This window comes from Lynx rufus, unplaced genomic scaffold (genome assembly GCF_022079265.1).
Source record: "Lynx rufus isolate CCGP_SWC_20201006 ecotype Redwood Valley unplaced genomic scaffold, mLynRuf1.p SCAF_4, whole genome shotgun sequence".
In the NCBI taxonomy this organism is placed as follows: domain Eukaryota; kingdom Metazoa; phylum Chordata; class Mammalia; order Carnivora; family Felidae; genus Lynx; species Lynx rufus.
In genome coordinates, this window is record NW_025814856.1 from 164273593 (window position 1) to 164294431 (window position 20839).

The 20839-nt window shown below is 59.6% G+C and overlaps 2 protein-coding genes across 2 annotated transcripts; both read right to left on the minus strand.

The window, feature by feature from the left end:
* Positions 1-1974: 1974 nt before the first annotated feature.
* On the minus strand, positions 1975-14340 carry IQCA1L (IQ motif containing with AAA domain 1 like). The gene is made up of 19 exons (XM_047095672.1): positions 14330-14340; positions 13338-13665; positions 12556-12675; positions 12048-12233; positions 10814-10885; positions 9057-9262; positions 8445-8529; positions 7862-7987; positions 7644-7719; positions 7130-7236; positions 6263-6346; positions 6119-6174; positions 5252-5334; positions 4988-5095; positions 4196-4395; positions 3733-3819; positions 3266-3443; positions 2637-2875; positions 1975-2076 (listed from the first exon to the last, which is right to left on the minus strand). The coding sequence occupies exons 1-19, from the start codon at positions 14338-14340 to the stop codon at positions 1975-1977; spliced, it is 2454 nt and encodes an 817-aa protein (XP_046951628.1).
* Positions 14341-16024: 1684 nt separating this feature from the next.
* On the minus strand, positions 16025-18538 carry LOC124523789 (histone H2B type 2-K1). Its single transcript, XM_047095673.1, has 2 exons — positions 18263-18538; positions 16025-16295 (listed from the first exon to the last, which is right to left on the minus strand). Exons 1-2 carry the CDS (start codon positions 18392-18394, stop codon positions 16059-16061), a joined length of 369 nt encoding a protein of 122 aa, XP_046951629.1. The 5' UTR covers positions 18395-18538; the 3' UTR covers positions 16025-16058.
* Positions 18539-20839: the final 2301 nt, after the last annotated feature.

The following is a 20839-nucleotide window of genomic DNA, read 5'->3' on the forward strand; positions in this document are numbered from 1 at the left end:
TGTGCTTCACCAAGCCAGCCTCCAGTGGCCTGGGCTCTGATCCCAGAGGGAGGGCATGTGGGTGCCAGGAAATTCTTCCTGCCCTCCCAAATGTCACCAATTAGCCCCGCACACCCTTCCCCCCCAAACCAAGGAAAGAGTCCACGGTAGTGACACATGGCAGAGAGCACCCTACTCCACGAGGCACTCCTTCTAGGGGCTCTCTAGAAGACAGACCTGGGGCGCCTGGGTGGCTCAGTCGGTTAAGCGTCTGACTTCGACTCAGGTCACGATCTTGCGGTTTGTGAGTTCGAGCCCCGCGTCGGGCTCTGTGCTGACAGCTCAGAACCTGCTTCGGATTCTGTGTCTCCCTGTCTCTCTGCCCCTCCCCTGCTCATGCTCTGTCTCTCTCTGCCTCAAAAAAAAAATGAATAAAAACATTAAAAAAATTCAAAAAAAAAATAGAAGACAGACTTCCGCCTGGAGGATACCGCCTGGAGGATAGAGGCTCGGTCCACAGGCAGCAACAGAAACTCCCAGTGTCCACCCTAGGTGCTGCCCCCCTCTGGCCACCCCAGGTCTGACCCTTCCATCTCCCTGGATGTCTCCTGGATCTCCCATGTCTGCCTGCCAAGGTTAGAGGGGCCTCAGTCGGGGGGTGAGAAGGAGGAAATGGGTTTCAGGATAACAAGACTACTTTCATTTGGAGAGATAAGAAGGAAACCAGGGAGAAAGAGAACTCGAAACCCATCCCCGGGCAGCCCCACCGCCTGCCCTGGGCTTGCTCCTCGGGTCTCATCTCGTCTGGCTCTCATTGGCCTCCATGAGCGGCAGAATATACCTTGACTTCTATTCACACACTCTTTTTTTTTTTTTTTTTAATTTTTTAATTTTTGAGACAGAGAGAAACACAGCCTGAGCAGGGGAGGGGCAGAGAGAGAGAGAGGGAGACACAGACTCCGAAGCGGGCTCCAGGCTCTGAGCCGTCAGCACAGAGCCCGATGCGGGGCTTGAACCCACGAACCGCGAGATCATGACCCGACCCGAAGTTGGACGCTTAACCGACCGAGCCACCCAGGCGTGCCAAATTGACACACTCTTTATGCTGCTTCCTCTGAGAGAGCCCGGGGCTCTCAGCCCTCAGTGCCCCCAACTGTTCCCTCCCCAGCAAGGGGGACCCACAGATGAACTTCCATCCAGGGGCGCGCGGCCCTGGGTCCCATCCTCTGGTCCCACCGGCCCCCTGAGGGACAGGCTCTGGGTCAGAGGAAGAGCTCGGGCAGGTGGGCAGGGGGCGTTTCAGAAAGATGTGGGGACCACACATTGTAGAGCCAGCGCCTACTACACCTTTTCTCCCTAGAACCTTCCTCCGCCCCACCCCACTGCTGCCTAAGAGTCCTCACCACCCCCGACACACTTTTGCAGAATAATCAAACCCTAGAGCACCGGGGACCTCGGAGGGTGGCTGGCCAACCTCTCCTCGCTTTACACGTAAGGAAACTGAGGCCCAGAGACCGGAGGGGGCTGTGTAAGATCACACAGAGACTTAGTACCGAGTGAGGCGAGGACCGGGGGCTGCCGACAGCCACATTTTTTTTTTCTTTTTCCAGACTTAGTGGAGACCCTCCTTTCTCCTGGCTCTTTTTCTTTTCCTATTGTTCTCTCTTAACACCCCCCCCCCCAGGGAGGAAGAGAGCTGGGGAGCCAGGACAGGAAATGACAGGAGATGAAGGCCTGGGTGGGGTCAGAGGACAAGGACCTGGGACACGAGCAGAGAAGGCTATGAGTGGGCGAGGACTGAGGACCAGGAGGGGTGCGGTGTGAGGGGGAGCCTGGGCACAGGCAGGGGGCACAGAGAAGGGGCGGGAAGCATGGAGATGGACAGAGAGAGCTGCTCCCCAAGCCGTGTGGGCGTTTATGTCTCTGCCCCCGGCCCTCCACCTGCGGGCACCACCCAGTCCCCCTTGCTAAGCCCGGGCGCCCTGGCCTCAGCCATCACTTCCTTTTCTTCTCCTTTGCCAGCTTGGCCTCCTCAGCATCCTGGTCCTTGCTGAGTTTTAGCCTCTTCTTGCCCAGTGGGGTCTTGAAGTACCAATCCTGGGTGGGAGGAAGAGGGGGAGGGCAAGTGCAGCGGATCCACCCCTGCTGACCTGCCTCCTGACCTTGCCCTTCCCTAGCCACAGACGTGTCCTCAGCAGCCTTTTCTCCTCTCTTCCCGGAGTCAGGCGTCCTGCTGGAGTCCTGGTTTCCCTTGTTCACCCCCCCTCCAACCCTCCGGGCCACAGGGTCCGTCACTGCCGGGGCGAGCCCTCTGTCCTGTCCTCCCACGGCCATCCTGCCGCCCCGGGGGCACCGGTGGGCACTGACTGAGGTGGAGAAAGTGAGTGTCACCTGGTGCCAGGGCCAACCAAGGGCTCTTAACACCCAGGTGGCACTTTCAGGCTCCTGCCCTTGAGGAAACCGGGTGAGCGGGTCCTGCCCATGTTTCCGTCCCTGAGATTTCTTGTTCCCTGCCCAGCTCAACTCCATGGGGGAGCAGAGGGAAGGATCTAAGGGGTGCTGTGGGCCTGGGGCTTCAGGGGGCTGACCCCCTGGTTGTGCTGGCCCGAGACCCTCCCTCCTCCCCCTCCCCGCTCCCCCCAGCCCTAAAACCTCACCTTCAGGGACTCCTCCTCTTCCCGGTACACCGGCTCCAGCTTCGCCAGATGCCCCAGGAACTCCGAGGCCACCAGGGGCCTCTTTGACAACTGTAGGACCCGCCGCTCGGTCAGCACTGATTGGACGGCTTGGTGAATGTGGCCGGGTGTGTACCCGTCAGATACCTTGGCCAGGGCACTGATGTCCAGGCCCTGGGTCACGTGGACTCTGTGGGCCTCTATCATCTGCCTCCAGAGCACTGCAGACATTGGGGGAGGACACAGGGCAGGGAGGGGCAGTGAGTACCTCTGCCTGTATTCGGAACCAGGCTTCTGGAGAGCAGCTCTCTGTTCATCGCTGCCTCCCCTCCCAGGAACGGGAGCATCATCGTCTCCGCTGAACACGAGGAAATGAGACGCTGAGGACTTAAGTGGCCGGCCCAGGACCTCGGAGCTGGGCCAGGGCCCGGGCCACTGGGCTGCTTGTCCAGCTGCCCTTCCAGGACATCTGGCCATGGAGGCGAGGTCTCAGAACAGCTGTGGGGATGGGAAGAAGGGCGAGGATGCTTTGGCGGGGGCGGGGGCGGGGGCGGGGGCGGGGGTGGGCCCCGATCCCTCGTCTGGCCTGTCTCCACGTCACAGGACCTCACCGTAGCGAGAAGCATAATCGGGCCGCGGCACGAGGAGGATCCGTTCGTAGGTCCGGCACAGCCCCTGCATCTCCGCCAGCTGCGGCTGGTTGGTGGTCCCGATCAGCATCACACGGTCTCCCGGGTGCAGCAGTCGCAGGGCCTTGGCGAGATCCTTCTTTATTCGCTTGGGTTCCATCTGCTCGGGGTGAGAGGCCAGGGTGGGGGGTAAGGGGAGGGGGTTGAGACCTGGTGACTTCTAGGGGCTTCTGAGTTCTCTCAGAGGACACGCCCACATTCAGCCTCACATGGGCCCCGGGAGGCGGCCAGGAGAGGCTCTCAGGCCTGCTTTAAGGATCAGGACAAGGCAGCGGGAGGACAGGGAACCTGTCCAAGGCCGCACGGTGAGCGAGGTCTGGCGCTGACGTGAACAAGCCCGGGACCGCCAGCCTTGCCCGTGGCTCACGCGGCCACCCGGGTCCCCGCACCTCCTTCTCTCCTTTTGGGACCTTCTTATAGAAGTTCTTCTCGGCATTCCCGATCCAGATAACAGAGGGCTGTAAGAGTTGAGCCACCTGGACAGGTCAGGGAGTAAAAACCTGACGTCAGATGTCCCTGGGTAAGGGTCACCTACCTCCCCATCTGGACCAAGAGGGGGTCAGGGCTGGCCTTGAGTCTCCAGCCCCCACTTCCCACACCCTGCCTGCCCCCCCCCCCCCGTCTCGGCCTGTTGCACTGTCCATCACAGCTCAGTGCGAACACAGCCCTCCCCCCGCTGCCACCCCAGGGCTTCAGGTATCCGCAAGCTCCTAGCAGAGGGTGGGAGGGCAACCTCACCGGCTCCTGAAGCCACACCAAGTGGGCAGATGGGTGGCCTCCTAAGCATAAAGCCCACCCCGCCGTGTCGGCGCGGCCTGAGAACGAGAAACGCCCAAGTCGGGGGACCCAGACCTTAAAGACCATATGCACTATCATCTGCGCCCCGGTCTTGCCAGGATATTTGCCCTGCAGGTTGTCAGGTGACAGGTCAAACAGGTTGGCACCGGTTTCTGTGCACACGGCCTTGACCAACATCTTCTTCCCCGTGCCAGAGGGGCCCACCAGGAGGATGGAACGGATGAGAGGAGCCATGGAGTGTATATCTGGGGAGCCTGAAGGAGGAAACAGGGGCCAGAGGCTGGCGGTAGACCGGCAGGGGGGTGGGGGTGGACCAACTGGGTAAGGTGAGGCCAGAGGCCGCAGGCTGGGTGGGGTGAAGTTCAGATCCTGGCTGCATTGCCTTCCCCAGGTTTCTGAGCCCTTGGAGGCCTCGCTGAGAGAGGCAGCCGGGCTGGCCTCCAATGGCCTGCGGGGTCAGGAGGGGGCCTTCTACCCCTGATGCCCACCCCCACCCCTCCCCGCCTCGACGCCCTTTCTGTTTTCTGTACCGTCTCTTCCTACTTCTGGATTACGAAGGGATGGAACTAAAGGGCACGTGACCCACCACTTCAGAAGGATCCTGGTCTTCCGGGAACGGGACAGACTATGGGAAATCACTTGGGGTCGGCTAAGGAGCCGGAAAAGTGGTCTCCTCGGTAGGTCAAGGGCCCGCATGACTTCTGGGGTGGCCCCATCTGGGTGCAGCCTCCAGCATGGGTCCACGGCACGGGGGACATGCCCACCTCAGTCCCCCTAACCTGCACCCAGTCTCCCCCTCAAGCCACCTGCCAGCATTGGCCCTTCCCTCTCCGCAGGGCATCTCACCAAGCCGAAGGACCGCGTACAAGGCCACGTTCTGTCGTATGTCAAACAGGGAAGGCATAGGCAACTTATTTGCCAAACTCAGCGTGGATCCAAGATAGAGGTAGTCCCCTGGGGGCGGGGGGGGGGGGACAGGCAGCCACCTGGTGAGTGCCACCCACCGGGGCATTGCCGAGAGCCACTTGTGGAGAAGGCTCGCTGCACAGTGTGGTAGCTGGCTATGGGAAAGGCCGTGGCCCGGGAGGAGGCGCTGGGAAGGGGTCTTACCAATGTAGTCTTTCAAGGCCACAGTCTGACTCTTCCTTAGGAAGCCAGAGACCACAAGCTCTTCAAACAGAGAGTCCAGGGTCCTGCAGAGGACAGCACAGAGGGGCCCCCGAGGACAAAGGGAAGTGGAGACAGAGACGAGTGGGAGGTGCTACAGGCTCGAGGAAACAGGTGGCAGTGGCCTCGCACCCCATAGCTAGGCTCAAAGATACCCACGGTGCCACTGGCCAGCCGGCACACGAAGGAACAGCACCAACCCGCTGGCCCAGAAGGCAGCCGGCCCACAGCGGGTGCTCTGGGGGTTGAGTGGGGTGCGAGGAGGCCCAGGGCCCTCGGAGACACTCCCTCCGTCAGCCTGCTCACGGCCCAAAGTTCCATCACCAGAAACCCAGCGGTCTGGGCGACATATCACCGTCTTCCTAGAAACCACACTTAAGACGTACCCACTCCCGTAGGCACTAGGGCGGCTGACATCAATGTACCTGAGACTCATTTCACCCAAGACGTGAGTAGACAGGGGCCACTGACAAGGTGGAGGCCGGGGGCAGGTGGCTTTGGCAGGGACACAGTTGACTACGGCAAAGGTGGGAGGGAGGACCGGGAAGGAGGGAGCGCCGAGGACACTCTTCCACTCACACCTGCCTCTGCGTCATCCTGTTCAAAGCACTTTCTCATGCTTCTATTTGATCCTCACGGCTATCCCGTGAGTTTGGCAGGGCAGGTACTTGGTTGGGGAGGACAGGGAGCCAGACAGGTTAAGTGACTTTCTCTAGGTCCCGCAGCAACAGAACCAGGCCCGGAAGTCAGTCCTGTCCTGCACCGGGGCTTCCCCCTGCCCCCCCCCCCCCCACAGTAAGGGTCTGCTACCTGTTTGGGGTCAGATCTTTTTCCTTCTTCTTCCCAGTTTTCTTCCCGGTCTTTTTCTGGTTGGAAACAAGCACACAGGCAATTGTCCTCTGTTCCTTGCCTCCCCCGCTGTGTGCGTGTCCTTGTCTTAGCCCTCGGTCTTGCCTTCGGAGCCTTCAAGGCTCTCTCCTCCTCCCTGTCCACAGCCAGGCGCAGGTTCTTCAACTCTTGACGCATCAACTCATCCACCTGGGCGACAGCAGGGAGTGTGGGGGGTGGGGGGGGGGTGGGCAGCGAGGGGCTGCAGAGGACGGGTGGGAGGGCCGCACCGAGACAGGGGCGGAGAGGAGGAGGGCTGCCTCAGAGAAGAACGAGACTGGCCCCTGGAAGTCAGCTCGGGTGGCCACTCACAACCTTGCTACACACTCTTCTGGAACCTTCAGGCCTTGCGTCCCTCCCCCTGCCCCTGCCCCTGTCCCCGTACTGGTCCGCACCCAATCCTAACCCACATCCTGCTTACACGGGAGCCTTGCTCTCCAATGGGGAGACGCTCCAGGATGCAGTCAACTGGCTTTCAGTTCAAGCCCCAGACCCACCCTTTAAAGTCTGTGTGACTTGAGCGGTTGCATGTTTCCCGACGTCAGGAAAATCATGGCGCCTACCTCAGGGGTGTCAGAAAGATCACAGTATCCACATGGCAGGAACCCTTTAAGGGCTGATGGGCATGCAGGTGGGCGAGACCCCAGCTCAGAGCCCCTGCCATTCCCCCTCCCACCCCAGTCTGCATCTGCACCCCAGGGAGAGAGGGTCTGGAGAGACACAGAGACACAGAGGACGGTAGGACCGAGAGGGACCAAGGTGGAGCTAGAAGGATAGCTTCTAGAAAAGGCGGCGCACAGAGGTTGCTACAGAAGAGGGGCAGGGGCAGGCTGGAGGACGGAGCGGGGCTGAGGGGAAGCGCATGAAGCGTCCGGGGGCCCCGGTGGGGACACAGAGGAGGCCTGCAGGGAGGCCCCGAGCCCGCCCGCTCACCTGTATCCGGATCTCCTGCTCCACTTCCTTCCTCTTCTCCACCCGGAGCATCTCCGGGTCAAAACTCTGATTGGGGTATACGCTCTCACGCCGGCTCCTCCAGACAGCTGACCGTGGAGAGACGGACAGAGGAATGACGTTCAGAGCCCCGGGGCACGCACACGCTCCGGCACGCATGCGCGCATCGGCTCGCGCGTTCGCACTCGCGCGCACTTGCCCAGGAACCTGACCCCGGCTGGGACCTCCGTCCTCACGGGGCTGTCTGGCACCTGCTGCTACCCGGACCACAGAGGCCTGATCCCAAGGCCTCAGGATTCGGATCCAAAGTCATAAGGCATCGCCCACACCCCACACTTCTGTCCCCCTTCGGCATTCTCCCCTCGGCCTACGCCATTGCACCCCACACTGCCGCCTCAAGGCCCACACAGCGTATGTCCACTTTCCCCAGGACCAAGGGTCACCCCAAAGCCCTGACAAGGCCTAGACACTCCTCCGCAGCCCCTTCCCCTCTTACTTATATACTCCTCGTGTGCGGCATTAATCACAGGTATAAATTTGGATGGTGAGACTTTCAGTATTGCGTCTGCTTCCTAGAATAGAAACATCCTTTTATCTTGACCCCCCCCCCAAGATCTCTGGCCCTTATTCCCCTCAGACCAGCTTCTCACCAGGAGCTCCCTCAGACTCCCTTCCCCCTGCCCACTTGGTCCACACCTCCGGGAGGTGTCTTACCCCCTTCCTGGTCTTTGTTTCCTTCCCTTTCTTCTTCCTCTCTTTTTTCTCCTTTTCTTTTTCCTTATTTTTCTCTTGGTCCTTTTTTTTGCTCTCCTGGACCTGCGCCTCCAGTTCCATTTTCAGCTGTGATCAGGGACGGAAGAGGTTTCAGAGGAGACCAAGGGATTCGACGGGAGCAAAAGATCCCGGGCCGGAGACGGGGGTAGACGAGGGTCACGGGTGGGGGCCAGATAGCTGAGAGCCCAGAGATCTCACTGGGGTCCAGGGAAAAAGGGGCACCAGGTGAACAGGTGTTCTGATCCGAGCTGCTGCTCTTTCCTGGCCCATGGAGGCCGGGAGCCACAAAAGTCTCAGCAGACATGTTTTCTCTCCCTGGCCAAAGATGCCTTCTCCAGACACAGGCACCCGCTCCCCACCACGCAGTCTTGCTAGCTGCCTATATTTCCTCCAGCCACGTCTGCCCTCACTGAGGCTGACCTTTCCCCCCGACCCACCGCCACCCTCAGTTTTCACTCAGTAGGCTCTATAACTTCAGACCCCCGCTACCACAAAAAGTCTCCTGTCCCCACTTATAGGGTACCTGTTCTGGAGTCTTGTCTGCAAAGATCAGGTAGGATCCACCTAAAGACTCATCTGGATAATCAGGGAATCGACCAGTAAGGGCACTAAGTGAACATAAAATGGTCAGAGAGATGGACAGGTGAGTGGATGGACAGATGGATGGATGGGTGGACGGACAGTGGATGGGTGGGGGGATGGATGGATGGATGGACGGACAGTGGATGGGTGGGTGGGTAGGTGGGTGAGTAGAAGAATGGGTGAATGGACGGGTAGTTAAACAGAGGGAACGATGAGGAAAGAAAAAGGACTAGGGGGATAGAGAACAAGAGGGAAGGAACAGAGAGGTACAGATTAGAAAGGAGAGGCTCCTCAGGGGGCTTCCATGGTTGCTTTCCCCATATGGTTTTGGCATTTTCTCTTCCATCGGGGGAAATGAGAAGTCATGTGTAGAGATGGTCTTGTAGCTTGGGGGCCCCAGGTTGAAGTCAGGTGTGTACGCAGCGAGTGAGGGGGATGGGAGCGAGTGGAGAAAAGGGATCCGCCTGGACTAGAGCACAGAGCAGGTGTGGGGACGCTGTGCGGAGCAGGGAAAGAGGGATCGGCTGGGTCAGCTGAGGCTGGGGACACTGACCGGCACTCAATAAACCACTGTCGGATTTGCTCCTTCAGTTTCTCCTTTATGTCAGGCCCCTCTGTCTCTCTGAGAGAATCATGAGTCTTCACCATCGCCAGCTGGAGCTCCTCCTCCTTCTCTATCTGGCAGAGCCTCCGGACATCGTCCCTGAGGCCAGCCTGGAACATGATACCCAAGCTTTCCACCTTGTTAGGCGAAGGGAGCTGGCGAAGAGGAGAAGAGGCCCAGGGTGTCAGGAGTGGGAGGTGGGGGGTGGGGGGGGCGGGCCCAGCCCCTGGCCTCAGGCACACACACCTGCCCCCCTCGCTCCCCAGCACACCCGCACACGTGAGGCCTTGCATACACGCCCACACGGAACAACGGGCAGGCCTGCAGCAGGAGAAATTGTGTTTAGAGCCAAAACTCGCCTGTGTAAATTACTCTGATAATGAGTTCGCTAGATGCATCTGGGCCGGCCCCCCTGCCCGCTCCCCCCCCAGCACACCCTCCCCTGTGAGCCTCCGGCCCCAGCCCCCACCCACACCCCCGCCCCAGCGGCCCGTGTTGGCAGCCGCTCTCGCAGCCACTTTCCCGCCTCATTGGCTCCCAAATGTATTTTAAATATCACTCTGCGCAGAGACAATTACTGAAAACGCTGAGCTCACACTGTTGATGGGCCCGGGCGGCCAGGCTCATTCCTCACCCACCACCATGCCATGCCCCCCACCTCCCCCCAAGGCCTGACCCTGGCCTCCCCTCTGCCCGCTCTTGCCTCCCGGGGGCCCTGCTCTCCAAACCCCCAAGTCTGACCTCCACTCCCCTGCGGTGCCCTCTGGACCCTCCCTCCTTCTGAAGCCCCCAAGCCTCCGGGAAGAGCCACCCCAGGCTTTGTCTCTGATCCCTTTGGGGCCCCGGCCCCTCCCCAACTCCCTTTATCAGGAGGCCTTCACAGCCTCTGCACATTGCAAAGCCCACTCTCAGGAAGCCTCACCCCCACCAGGGCCTTCCTTTCCTAAGTCAGCAGAGACTAGCCCGATGTAAGATCCATCAGAGAGCGGAGGCCTCTCAAGGAGTGGGGCCTGCTCACCCTGCCTGTCTACACACGCTGGGGGCTGCCCCTGTAACCACCCACACTGCCCCACCGGGCACACCCTTTCCCATGTACACGGGTAACACTCAGCTCTAGTCCCTGCATAGCAGAGGAGAAGCCAGTCTGGGCCCCCGCAGAACAAGTGGGGGAGACTGTGGCCCGAAACACTGTGCTGTGAAAGGGATGTGGCCCCCATCCCAACTTGGCCCTCACGGTTCTCCCAGAGGCTGCAAGAGCCTGGGGCGGGGAGGGAGGCGATGCTCCCACTAGCCTCGCGGCCTCCTCCCTCTGCTGGGGCCGCTCGCGCCGCCTCTCCTTCCAGCCTCTCCTTCTGGCCAGGGGCTCAAACGAGAGGTCCAGGATGCTCCGTGCTGCTATCGCTCACCCCGCCCCACATTTGAGACCCTTCCAAGGGTTTTGGAGAGGGAAAGGTGGAAAGGGACCCGGCTCATTGGTGGCTTTCTGTTCCTTTGGCCTCTTTCACAAGCCCTTAAGGATCCCTTAACCAGGGTCTACAAGGCCTAAACCCCTCCACCCATGCCAACCACAGTCCTGAGTGGAGGGAGGTGTGTGGGCGGTGAGGGTCTATGCAGGGCTGCACTCTGACAAAAAAATAAGGGAGGGAACCCCACGCACCGGCCCACCTCGTGCTCTGGCCTGTGGCCGTGGCGAGGGGGGCACTTACCATGCCGATGAACTCCATCTCAGTTCGCCGGTCCTGCTGAGTGCGTTTCCTCTGCAGGTAACCCTTCCACACCTGGGGGGGACACAGGGGCCCAGACACTCCCACGCTGCATTTCTGCAGGGACGTGGCTCGTGCCATCAGCCTCCAGGGGGAAGCACCAGCCACTCCCAAGGAAAAGTCTGGTTGGGGAGCTTGGGGGTAGGAGGTGGGTGAGGACTGCTGGGGAGGACACCTCCCAGGGCGGCCCGCAGGCAAGCAGCGGCTGCCCAGAACATGGTGGGGCTGGTGTGCACCCACACAGTCCAGCCCCAAGCTTTTGCTCCCCCAGGGCCCCAAGGAATTCCCTCCTTCTCAGTCCCGCCCTCTAATCTGCCGTGTATCTCTTGACACGGACCTCAAAGGCCACCTTCTCCAGGAAGCACCCCCCGCTCTACCTCTCTGGATTCCCACCGCATTTGGAATACCTACTTGATTCCCCCCCAGGCACATAGACATCAGCGCTGGCCCTGATTAATTACTACATTTTTGACACAAGGAAACTGAGGCTAGAGACAGGATATGGCCTCTCTCGGGTCCAAGAGCCCATGAGGGCCGAGCTGAGACAGGACCAGGTTTCCTGACTCCTTGCCCAGGGCTCTTCTCCCAGGCCTCCAGCTGCTTGCTCACAGAGCCGAGGACAGCCCAGTACTTGGGGGGGGGGGTGCGCACTGGGCAGGGGGGAGGCAGCCTGTGCTTCACTTACTATGGATCCTTCTCCCCTAATTTTTTTTTAATGTTTATTTATTTTTGAAGGAGAGAGAGAGAGAGAGAGTGTGTGAGTGGGGGAAGGGCAGAGAGAGAGAGGGAGACACAGAATCCGAAGCAGACTCCGGGCTCCGAGCTGTCAGCACGGAGCCGGAGGCGGGGCTCGAGCCCACAAACCGCGAGATCTTGGATGGATGCCCAACCGACTGAGCCACCCAGGCGCCCCCTTCTCCCCTAATTTTAACGATCCTTCTGTTTCTGGGGCTTTTATGATATCCCACTACGAGTCCTTTGGGGGACAGAGGTGTAGAATAAATAATAAACAAACAAGATACACACTTATTGACTGATTAGGTCCCTAGTTTTAGGATCTAGCCGCGGGGCAACAGAATCCAAGCTCCTGCACCTCTGCCCTCGGTTGGTGAGCCAGGCAGTCTTCCTGGAAGAGGGGACTCTACCCGGACCTTCCTCCTGGGTGCTGGGGGATTACCTTCTGAATGGTGACGGCTGCTTGGTCCTGACTGAACTTGTGCCAACCTTCCTCTCGAATCTTCCGATCCCGCTCCTCCTCTTTCCGAATTTCTCGCATGAAGATGGCTCGGAGCCGGCCTTGCCTGGCCCGCTCAGCCCTTTGCAGAAGGATTATGGCCTCGGTCCGGCGCAGTTCTGGAAAACGCTGGCCAGAACATAGGCAAAGGCTCAGGGGGAGATGAGAGAGGGCTTGTATTCAGGCTGGCAGCTGGGAGACTGTTCGCCAAAGGGCATGCTGGGGACGTGATCCTCCCAGGGCACGTAAGTGCCCCAGTCCCGTCCTCTATCTTGGTGTGAGAAGGTTTCAAGGAGCACAAGAGCGTCCTTGAAGCAGGCCAGGGATTACCCAAAGAGCGCTCGGAGGCGGCTATAGGGCAGGGGACGTCCTCTCTGTGTCCTGGAGGATGGCATCTCTCTCCTGGGAGCGGGGTATGAGGGGAATCTGGGAGGGTGTCTCCCTGATTTACCTCCCTGGAGGTCACTGGCTCCATTCTCGACAGGATCTCTGCCAGCATCAGCTCCCGCTCCTTCAGAATGCTGGACTGCTCCAGCAGGAAGTATCTGGGGATTGGAACCTCCAGGTCTGCCTTTGGGGCGATAGCGGGGGAAGGAGGCTCAGGAATCAAAACCTAGGCCATCTGGCCGATCGGTCCCACTTTTCAGCTGCTTACACCGACCCTGGTGATGCTCTCCTTCATCCTAGAGCCCTGGGGTGGGAGATTTATGGGTCATGGGCAGGTCCCCCCCGGAAGGTCATGCCTCTATCCCCCTGCTCCACGGTGTAACCAGAGCTGAGTTCTGGAGGGTCACGATAGGTGATGGGTAGTGGTTCCAGTTCTGGCCGTGCGTCAGAATCGCCTGAGGGGCTTGTTCAAAGGCTCAAGCCGATCGGTGGGTTTGAGCTGTGGTCGGAGATTCTGCACTTCTAACAAACGCCTAGGTGGTGCCGCTGTGGCTGCTTCCAAGGACCACACTTGGAGAAGCAAGCCGGCAGGGGATTCTCTTCGCCGATCCCCTGTGGCTGGTGGGTATTCCCGGCCTCACGGGGCCTCCGGCCTGCCTCTTCTAGCCACCCCCTAGCTACTTGGTAGCGCGCACGCCCTCTCGCTGAAACCCTTCTCCCGATCAAACCCCAACCCGCTGATCTGCCCCACCCTCTTTCCCGGCCCCGCCCCCTCCTGCCCCAGGTGGGGGAGGCGGGGCTCGGCGCCGCCGGAGGCGGGCGCTGGAGTGGGCGTGGCCCGCGCACCGTGGTGAACTTCAGGTCGTGCAGCACGCGGTCCAGGCGGTGGTATTCGCTCAGGTCCGCGCGCACCAGGTCGTCCTTGAGCTCCAGCACGCGGCCGGCCACGCTGTCCAGCAGGCGCCGCAGCAGCCGCCGCTTCTGCGGCTGCACCATCTGGTCATGGAGGGTGTCGAACCGGCGCAGCAGCCCCAGGTAGTGCAGGTAGAGCGACGAGAGCCTGTACTGGAACGACTGCCGTTCCCGGTCCGGCACGGGCTGGAGCAGGGGCTGCTCTTGGTCCAGCAGCTCCTGCAGGGCCACGTGGGAGGTGTCCCAGAGGCGTTGGTACGCTCTGGAGAGGAGGGGAGAGGAGGCAGCAGGCGTGGGGCGATCTGAGCCGTGGAAGAGTGGGGACAGTGGGGGGGGGGTAGGGGGAGGGGCGCTGCCGTGCCTTGTGAGGAGTGCAGACTCGGGTTCCAGGGGTTAAGGTTACCCATGGGGCCAAGGTGGAGTTCGGCGAAGGGAGGAGTCGCCGGGGGGAGTGAGGTGGTGATTACAGAGAACTCATGCCCAGGCTTAGAGAAGGTGTGAGATTGGGATCACCGGGAGGGAGTCCGCTGGGGGATAAGCAAGGAGCTCCCAGTAAGGAAGGGGCCTCTGGGAGTCTGCACTGGGTCCCTCCGGGGAGAGGGTGCGGCCCCGCGGAGGCTGCAAGGGTCTAGAATGGTGGGTGGGAAGTGGGGGTGAGGGATGAATGTGGAGAAGGTCTCTTCCCCTGATCCTGGAATAAGAAAACTGGTCCGAGGAAAGGCTGAGGAGGGAAAGCTGACCACAGGCCGGAGCAGCCAGGGTTGCTGTGTGAATGTCCCAGGGGCCCGGCCAGGGCTGGCCCAGCACAGAAAGCCCTCTCCCCAGCATCCCTCCTCCCGGCCCACCTGCCCCAGCCTGATGGGACCAGGCGAGGCCCTTCGTTCTTTGCTTTCCCAGCCCCGGGTGCTCCACTCCTCCTCACTCACCCCTCAGACATGGTGCCCACTTCTCACACCGCCCTTGGTGAGCTGCTCATGCCATCCACACAACCTGTGGCTCCATCTTGACTCCACCCCACCCCGAAGGCCGGAACAGCCCGGTTTTAAGAGTTCTGTCCCATTGTCCCAGTGTTCTAAGGCTGTGAGGGGAGGGGACAGCAGGTGCAGGACTGGGGACGCTTAGGATGTTCTCGTCGCAAGCCTTGGAAGGCTAGAGCAGAGCGTGGGGTCAGCTGTGGCTACTTGTGAGACTCAAATAAAAGGGTGGTCACGATTTGAAGTCACCCCGTGAGCTGTGAGGCTCTGGCATTCGTCTTTCCAGCTGCACTTCTCAGCTGGAGGAAGCCTGTATTCCTGAACTCAGAGCCAGTGGTTCGTGTGAACTATGCCAGTGGAAAGATCGACATTAGAAGGAGTAGGTGAGACTCGGTGGTCTTTGGGGGCTCACTTTGAGCCACCTGCGGGTCACCCCATCGCCGTTACGGGCTCAGGAGGCCATTATTCGGAAAGTACAAACGGAGTCAGCTGGGGGTGACTTTTTTGATTCAGTGTTAAGTGGGGACTTACGAATAAATGCACGAGGCCCAGGGCCAAGGAAAGGGGGAGAAAGGCGACAGCAGCAAAGAGGAGCTAGGGACGAGGAGTTGTGGGGCTTTAATGTACATGCAAGTTACCCGAAATCTTGTCGAAAATTCCACGGTCTGAGTTGGGTCTCTGAGTCACAGGTTAGCAAGGTATGAAACACAGTGGGAATGGGGGACAGCGAAGGCTCAGGGGCCAGATGCCCTGGGCTCCCCCCCCTTTCTAGCTGTGGGACTAAGATGTGGGTGATGGGTTCTCTTTTCATGGCATCTGCACGTTAGGCTGCAACTCTGTATGAGAAAACGTGTGTGAAGTATGTAGGCCTGTGCCCCAACGTCAGCCATTCTTATGTGGCTGTTCGGTACGTGAAGTTGAAGGTGACAACCTGTATCTATCCAGTTGCAAAGGGGAGACAAAGGATTTTGGACTTGCTCGCTAAATGCAACCCCTCGAGCCCCAGGCCCTCCACACAGCTTGGGAGAGGATTGGTGGGCCGTATGCCCACAAGGTAGAGCAGAGGCCAAACGAGAAAAAGCAAGCGTGGCCGAACGTTCGGTGGTGAATCTCAGCGAAGGATATACAAGGGGCCGTTGTACTTTCTCGCAGCCCTTCGGCGGGTTTGAGATTTTTCGACGTAAAATTTGGGAAGAAAAGAGGAGCCCCAGATACTCCTACCAATTTGTTCTGAAAACACGAGGGGAAAATAAAAACATCCTATAGGTCCCGGCAGGTTATGGAGATGCCTTCCGTTTTATACCCAGGATTTGAAAAGTAGGCTTGTTCCAGTTTTTAGCCGTGAGAAGTGACAATGCCCTTGCCCCACATCACACCTCCCCTTTCAAAACAATTTTTTTAATTTTTTTAATGTTTATTTATTTTTGAGACAGAGAGACACAGAGCATGAACGGGGGAGGGGCAGAGAGAGAGGGAGACACAGAATCGGAAGCAGGCTCCGGGCTCTGAGCCGTCAGCCCGGAGCCCGACGCGGGGCTCGAACTCACGGACCGTGAGATCAGGACCTGAGCCGAAGTCGGACGCTTCACCGACCGAGCCACCCAGGCGCCCCACACCTCCCCTTTTCAAATGACCACAGTGTGCGGGAGCAGTTCACCCTTTATTAACGTTAGGTCCTGGGTCACTTGGAGCTGGTGTACTTGGTGACGGCCTTGGTGCCCTCGGACACGGCGTGCTTGGCCAGCTCCCCAGGCAGCAGCAGGCGCACGGCCGTCTGGACTTCCCGGGAGGTCAGTGTGGTTCGGCCCGAGTACTGGGCCAGCCGGGCAGCCTCGCCAGCCAGCCGTTCAAACACATCGTTCACAAACGAATTCATGATGCTCATGGCCTTGGAAGAGATGCCAATGTCAGGGTGCACCTGGGGAAGCAGCAAGACCGTTCTGTTAGCGAGGAGGCTCCGCCCGACCCCGCCAGCCCCAGCCCCGAGTTCGGGACTGCAGGAAGCTGGAGGCAGGACCGCGAGGCTGCCTCCCCAGCCTCTTGCCAGAGGCCCCGCCCGGGAGGTAGGGATTTGGTTTTTTACTACCACATCCGAGTGAAAAGTTTTTCCCACCGGTAGGACGTAACGCTATTAAGGTCCTCGTGTGAGCACATGGGAACATCAGTCTTTGACAAATGGGGTCAGTTACACAGCATTTTGCTTTTCTCATTTAATGCGTTTGCATAGGGTTACTCCTCGAGGTGACGTTCCCAGGGGTGCGACCTCCGCCAGGTCCAAGGGTCTATGCGCCTAACCTGGCGGACTGTCACCACATTACTTTCCAGAGGACGCACTCATGTGACGCAGCCTCAGCGCCAGACTAGGAGTTAGGACACCAGGGTTCTGTGGCCGGACCGTGAGTCACCGGAGGACCTCAGATTAAGGCACTCTCCTCTGGGCCTCAGTTTCCTCCTCTGTCACACCAGCTTTTGAGCTAGATGATCTCCAGTCAAACTGGCGGTAGGGGCCCGCTAACCACCCTGACGTGTGACCAGGCAGACACCAAGTGTTTCCCTGGGAGGTGGGAGAGAAGAGACGACCGGCGACATCCATCAGGCCGATGGAGGACACAGAAGCGGAACGCAGGCTCTCGCGCCGCCACTGGTTGCCACGGACAGCACAGCACGGGATCGGAGCCTAAACCCCTTGTGTCGTCATCACATCGTTTTCCCCTTGGGGCTGAGGGGGCGTAACAGTTAAGTTTCACAGGAGTGAGGGTAACTCACTCAGCAGCTCTCCTTCGCGCGTGCAATCCAGGGCCCACACTTGTTTTTGAGCCCCAAGGTCGGCTGAGCCGCAGGGCTCACAGACGCTCCCAGCCCCACTTCCTTCAGGGTGCCAGAGTCTGTCCTCCGCTGCCGCCCGTTTGGCCAGCCCACGCCAGTGTTGGTCCCACCCCACCCACCCCCACCTAGCCCCACAAAAGCATTCCCAGAGACCCGGGGCGTCAGGTCACCGAAACTGCTAACGGGATCTAGACTCTAGGACCTGCTCGGACAAAGCAGTGAGACTCGGGCGGGTCGGGGAGGCTCAGGGCAGGCAAGACCGCTGTGCTGCCTGCTCCTGGCCCCGCTGAGTGGGCCAGAGGCTTCGAGACCAGGGTGCCTCGTGTACTAGACACACTGTTGTTGGGGGCCCACGGATGCCCCCCTAATACCCGTCAGTGTGCAAATGCCGGAGCGGGTGCTTCTCCTGGGTGCTCTGGTAGGCCGCATGAACAGAGAGCATTCGGAGCACCTGGGGGTTAAGAGGCGCGACCGGCGGGAAGTACGCGAGGGGCCCGCTCAGGGCCGGGGGGCCTGACTGCCGCTGCTGTCAGGTCATGGGGCTCAGTCAGTGCTTTGCGCCTTTACGGACCTTAGTTCCTCATGTGTACAGTAGGCCGGTCCCTCAGCCCCTGGGAGACTGAGTGCTGTGGGGCTGGAAGGCCTTGCCCGAGACCTCAGCTCGCACGCACCGCTCCCTGCTCCGGGCCACCAACCACCGACTAGCGCCTCTGGTTTGTACCATGATGCGTGCGGCACGTGATCGTCCTTCAGCTCCACACTTTCGTACGGTCTTGCCTTTTACTTACGTCCCTCCTGACGCTCCGCATAAGCGTTTGGTCCGTCCAGAGCCCCGTAAGCTTCCGGACTGTGGCGGCGTGCTTTAAATGTCTCTGGCACATCACAGGTGCACGACAGATACTGGGAGGCTGCGGGGACCTCTGAGATCGAGTGCGGCCACTTCACAAGGGGCACGGTGTGCCTGAGGCCCCTCCCCTCAGTGCCAGGGGGAAACGGAGTACGACTCTGTCCGGTCGTACTCTGCACACACACACGCGCGCGCGAGCTCCCCACTCTCACCTGCTTTAGCACCTTGTAGATGTACATCGAGTAGGTCTCCTTGCGCCGGCTGCGCTTTTTGGACTTCTTGTCGCCAGAACTACGGCCCCTCCGGCCCCCCGACTGCTGCTGCTGTCCATGCTCTGCGCTCATCCTCCTGCCCTTCCTAACAGCCGCCTCCTGCTCCTTGGGGGACTTTTATGGGGTCAGCTGCCCACCAGGTGGGGCTGGGGGCCAGCACCTGGGGTGGAGGGGGTGGGCGGGGAGGAGCTTGGCCCATCCCGATCCAGAACATGCTCTGGGTTAATCTTGAAGGAGACTGATAGCTCCCGCCTCTCCCCCAAGTGATTTCCTGTCTCTGAATAAGAAGCCCTCCCCCCCCACCGTCTCCTCCCCCACCTGATCATCTCCCAGTGTATTACACACTTGTTAAGAGTTCACACACCACCAGACCACGCCACGAGATCACTCTGCAACCACCGTGCTCAGCTGACTCGAAATGCAGGGGAGTGTCAGGAGGGACACAGGGCACCCCCCCCCCAGAGCCCTGCAGTACAGCCAAAGAGGCAAGAGTGACTCGCATGAAACAGAGAAGGGAAGGACTAAAGAGGGGGTGTAGGGTCAGAGTTCAGAAAAGAAAAACGAGTGAGGGCTATAGGAGCCAGAGAGGGCTGCACGGAAGGAGTGGGGATTTGGAGCTGGCCTTGGAGGGTGGGCACAGTTTAAGTGGGGAGAACTGGTCCCCAGAAAGACAAAGCAGGGTGGAATCAATGCGTGCTGAGTACAGTGAGGCTTGGAAGGAAGGCAGAAATGGAGCAGAACCCGACCCGGACCAGATGTGGGCAGCAGGGAACCACAGGCTGGGAGGGCCCGGCAGGGAGCGGGTGGGGTGGAGAAACACTGTCTGCTCTCCATAAAGCAGGTGACGTGGGCTCCCTGTGGAGGTTAGCTGCAAAGGGAAGAAAAAGGCGGCTGTTAAACGGAGGAGTTCTCGCTTTGCCCCATGTGTGAGCACGTTTCGGGTTCTTAAGAGAACTTGTGATTACAGAAACCTGGTGCGACATGAGAACCACAGGCCGGGCGGGAAAGAGGGTTTTCCCAATCAAGAGGAGGTGGGGCAGAGGAGCGAAGACGAGCAGAGCATCACCTGTCAGTGGGCGAGAGAGCAAGCCTGAGCGGCGCCCACCTCACCTCTTCACCTACCTCCCAACATCCGGCTGCCTCTTGCACGCTAAGGTTTAAGAGGACCGGAGGGCAATTCACAATCCGCAATGAAGCACTACTTTTAGGCCTTGGTAGAGAGATTGTATACGGTGGGCTTTTTAAGCATCCTCCAAGTTTTTGAAACTTTGGCTTTTTTTGGGGGGGGGGCGGGGGAGAGACAACCTGTAGCCTATTTCGATTCCTCCACTTCTGAAGCCTCGGCACCTCAAGGCTACGGTGGAGACCCTGAGGGATTTCAAGGCGAGTTCCTGCCAACACACCCGGGCGCTCCCTTGGCCGAAGAAGCGGAAGCTCTCACCTCCGTTCCCCTCATTCCAGCAGCTCATTCTTGAGGCCATCCTCCCCCCTACCCAAGTCTCTGGATACTCAGGGCAGACAGACTTAGGCTATTTTGCTCCAGGTCCCACGAGAGGCATGAAGCCACAAAGCCAGGCTCAGGGCCGGAGGGCAGAGGAGGAGTCCTAGCCTCACCCCGGCCTCGGCCGTCCAGGGCTCAGCTGCGGCTTCTCACGTCACATTCACTCTTACCGTCCCTTTTCCCCAGGGACGCTCTTGGACTTCAGGGCCGCCTGAGGTCCTACTCACCTTTCAAGTTCGAGTACCAATCCTGCCTTTCCGGACTCACAAGAACTTCCGTCCCTTCCAAACCCTTCTGTGTTTCCCAACAAGTCACAGTTGAGCCTCTGATTTATGCCCGGTCTCGTTCGCTAGTCATCGTTGGCTTCCCATTAGATCGTGAGCTCCTTGGGGGTTTGGACACCACCTGGGACTTTGTTTTGGGTGTTTTACAGTCTCAGATGTACTGTAATGAGCACTGAAAAGTCACAGCTGTGTATGTTTCCCCACAGGGCCGGCCGCTGAGGCCTCAGAGGTGATGAAGCCACACCAGTAAGAAGGGGCACTGGTGTCCCTGGTGAACAAGGGCTGTGGATGCTTGTCAAGTTCAGACAGGCCACGCAGAGCTCTGGGTTGCAAGTAAATTAGATCATGCTAACAAAAATTAAGGCTGAGAACAGACAAAATAACAAAACTTCCTCATCCCACCCAGGAACGGTGGCTCACAAACCCGTGTGAGATGCAGACTCCCGTTTCGGCTCTCTCACCCACCAGATGGCATCAGTAGGGCAGCGCCCGGGGATCTGCAGTTTAACAGGCACCCCCACCCCCCCCCGCCCCAAGTGCTGTGGTAGAGGCTGCAGCAGGGGAGCCTCCAACCACCCTGAAAAACACGTTCCAGGAGAGCGGTTCTCAAAGTTCGGCCCCCAGACAAGCAGCATCAGCAGCTCCTGGAAGCATGTTGGAAATGTTTTACTTCCCGGTCTCACCCCGGACCTACTGAATCAGAAACCCTGAGGCAAGACCCGGTGACCTGTG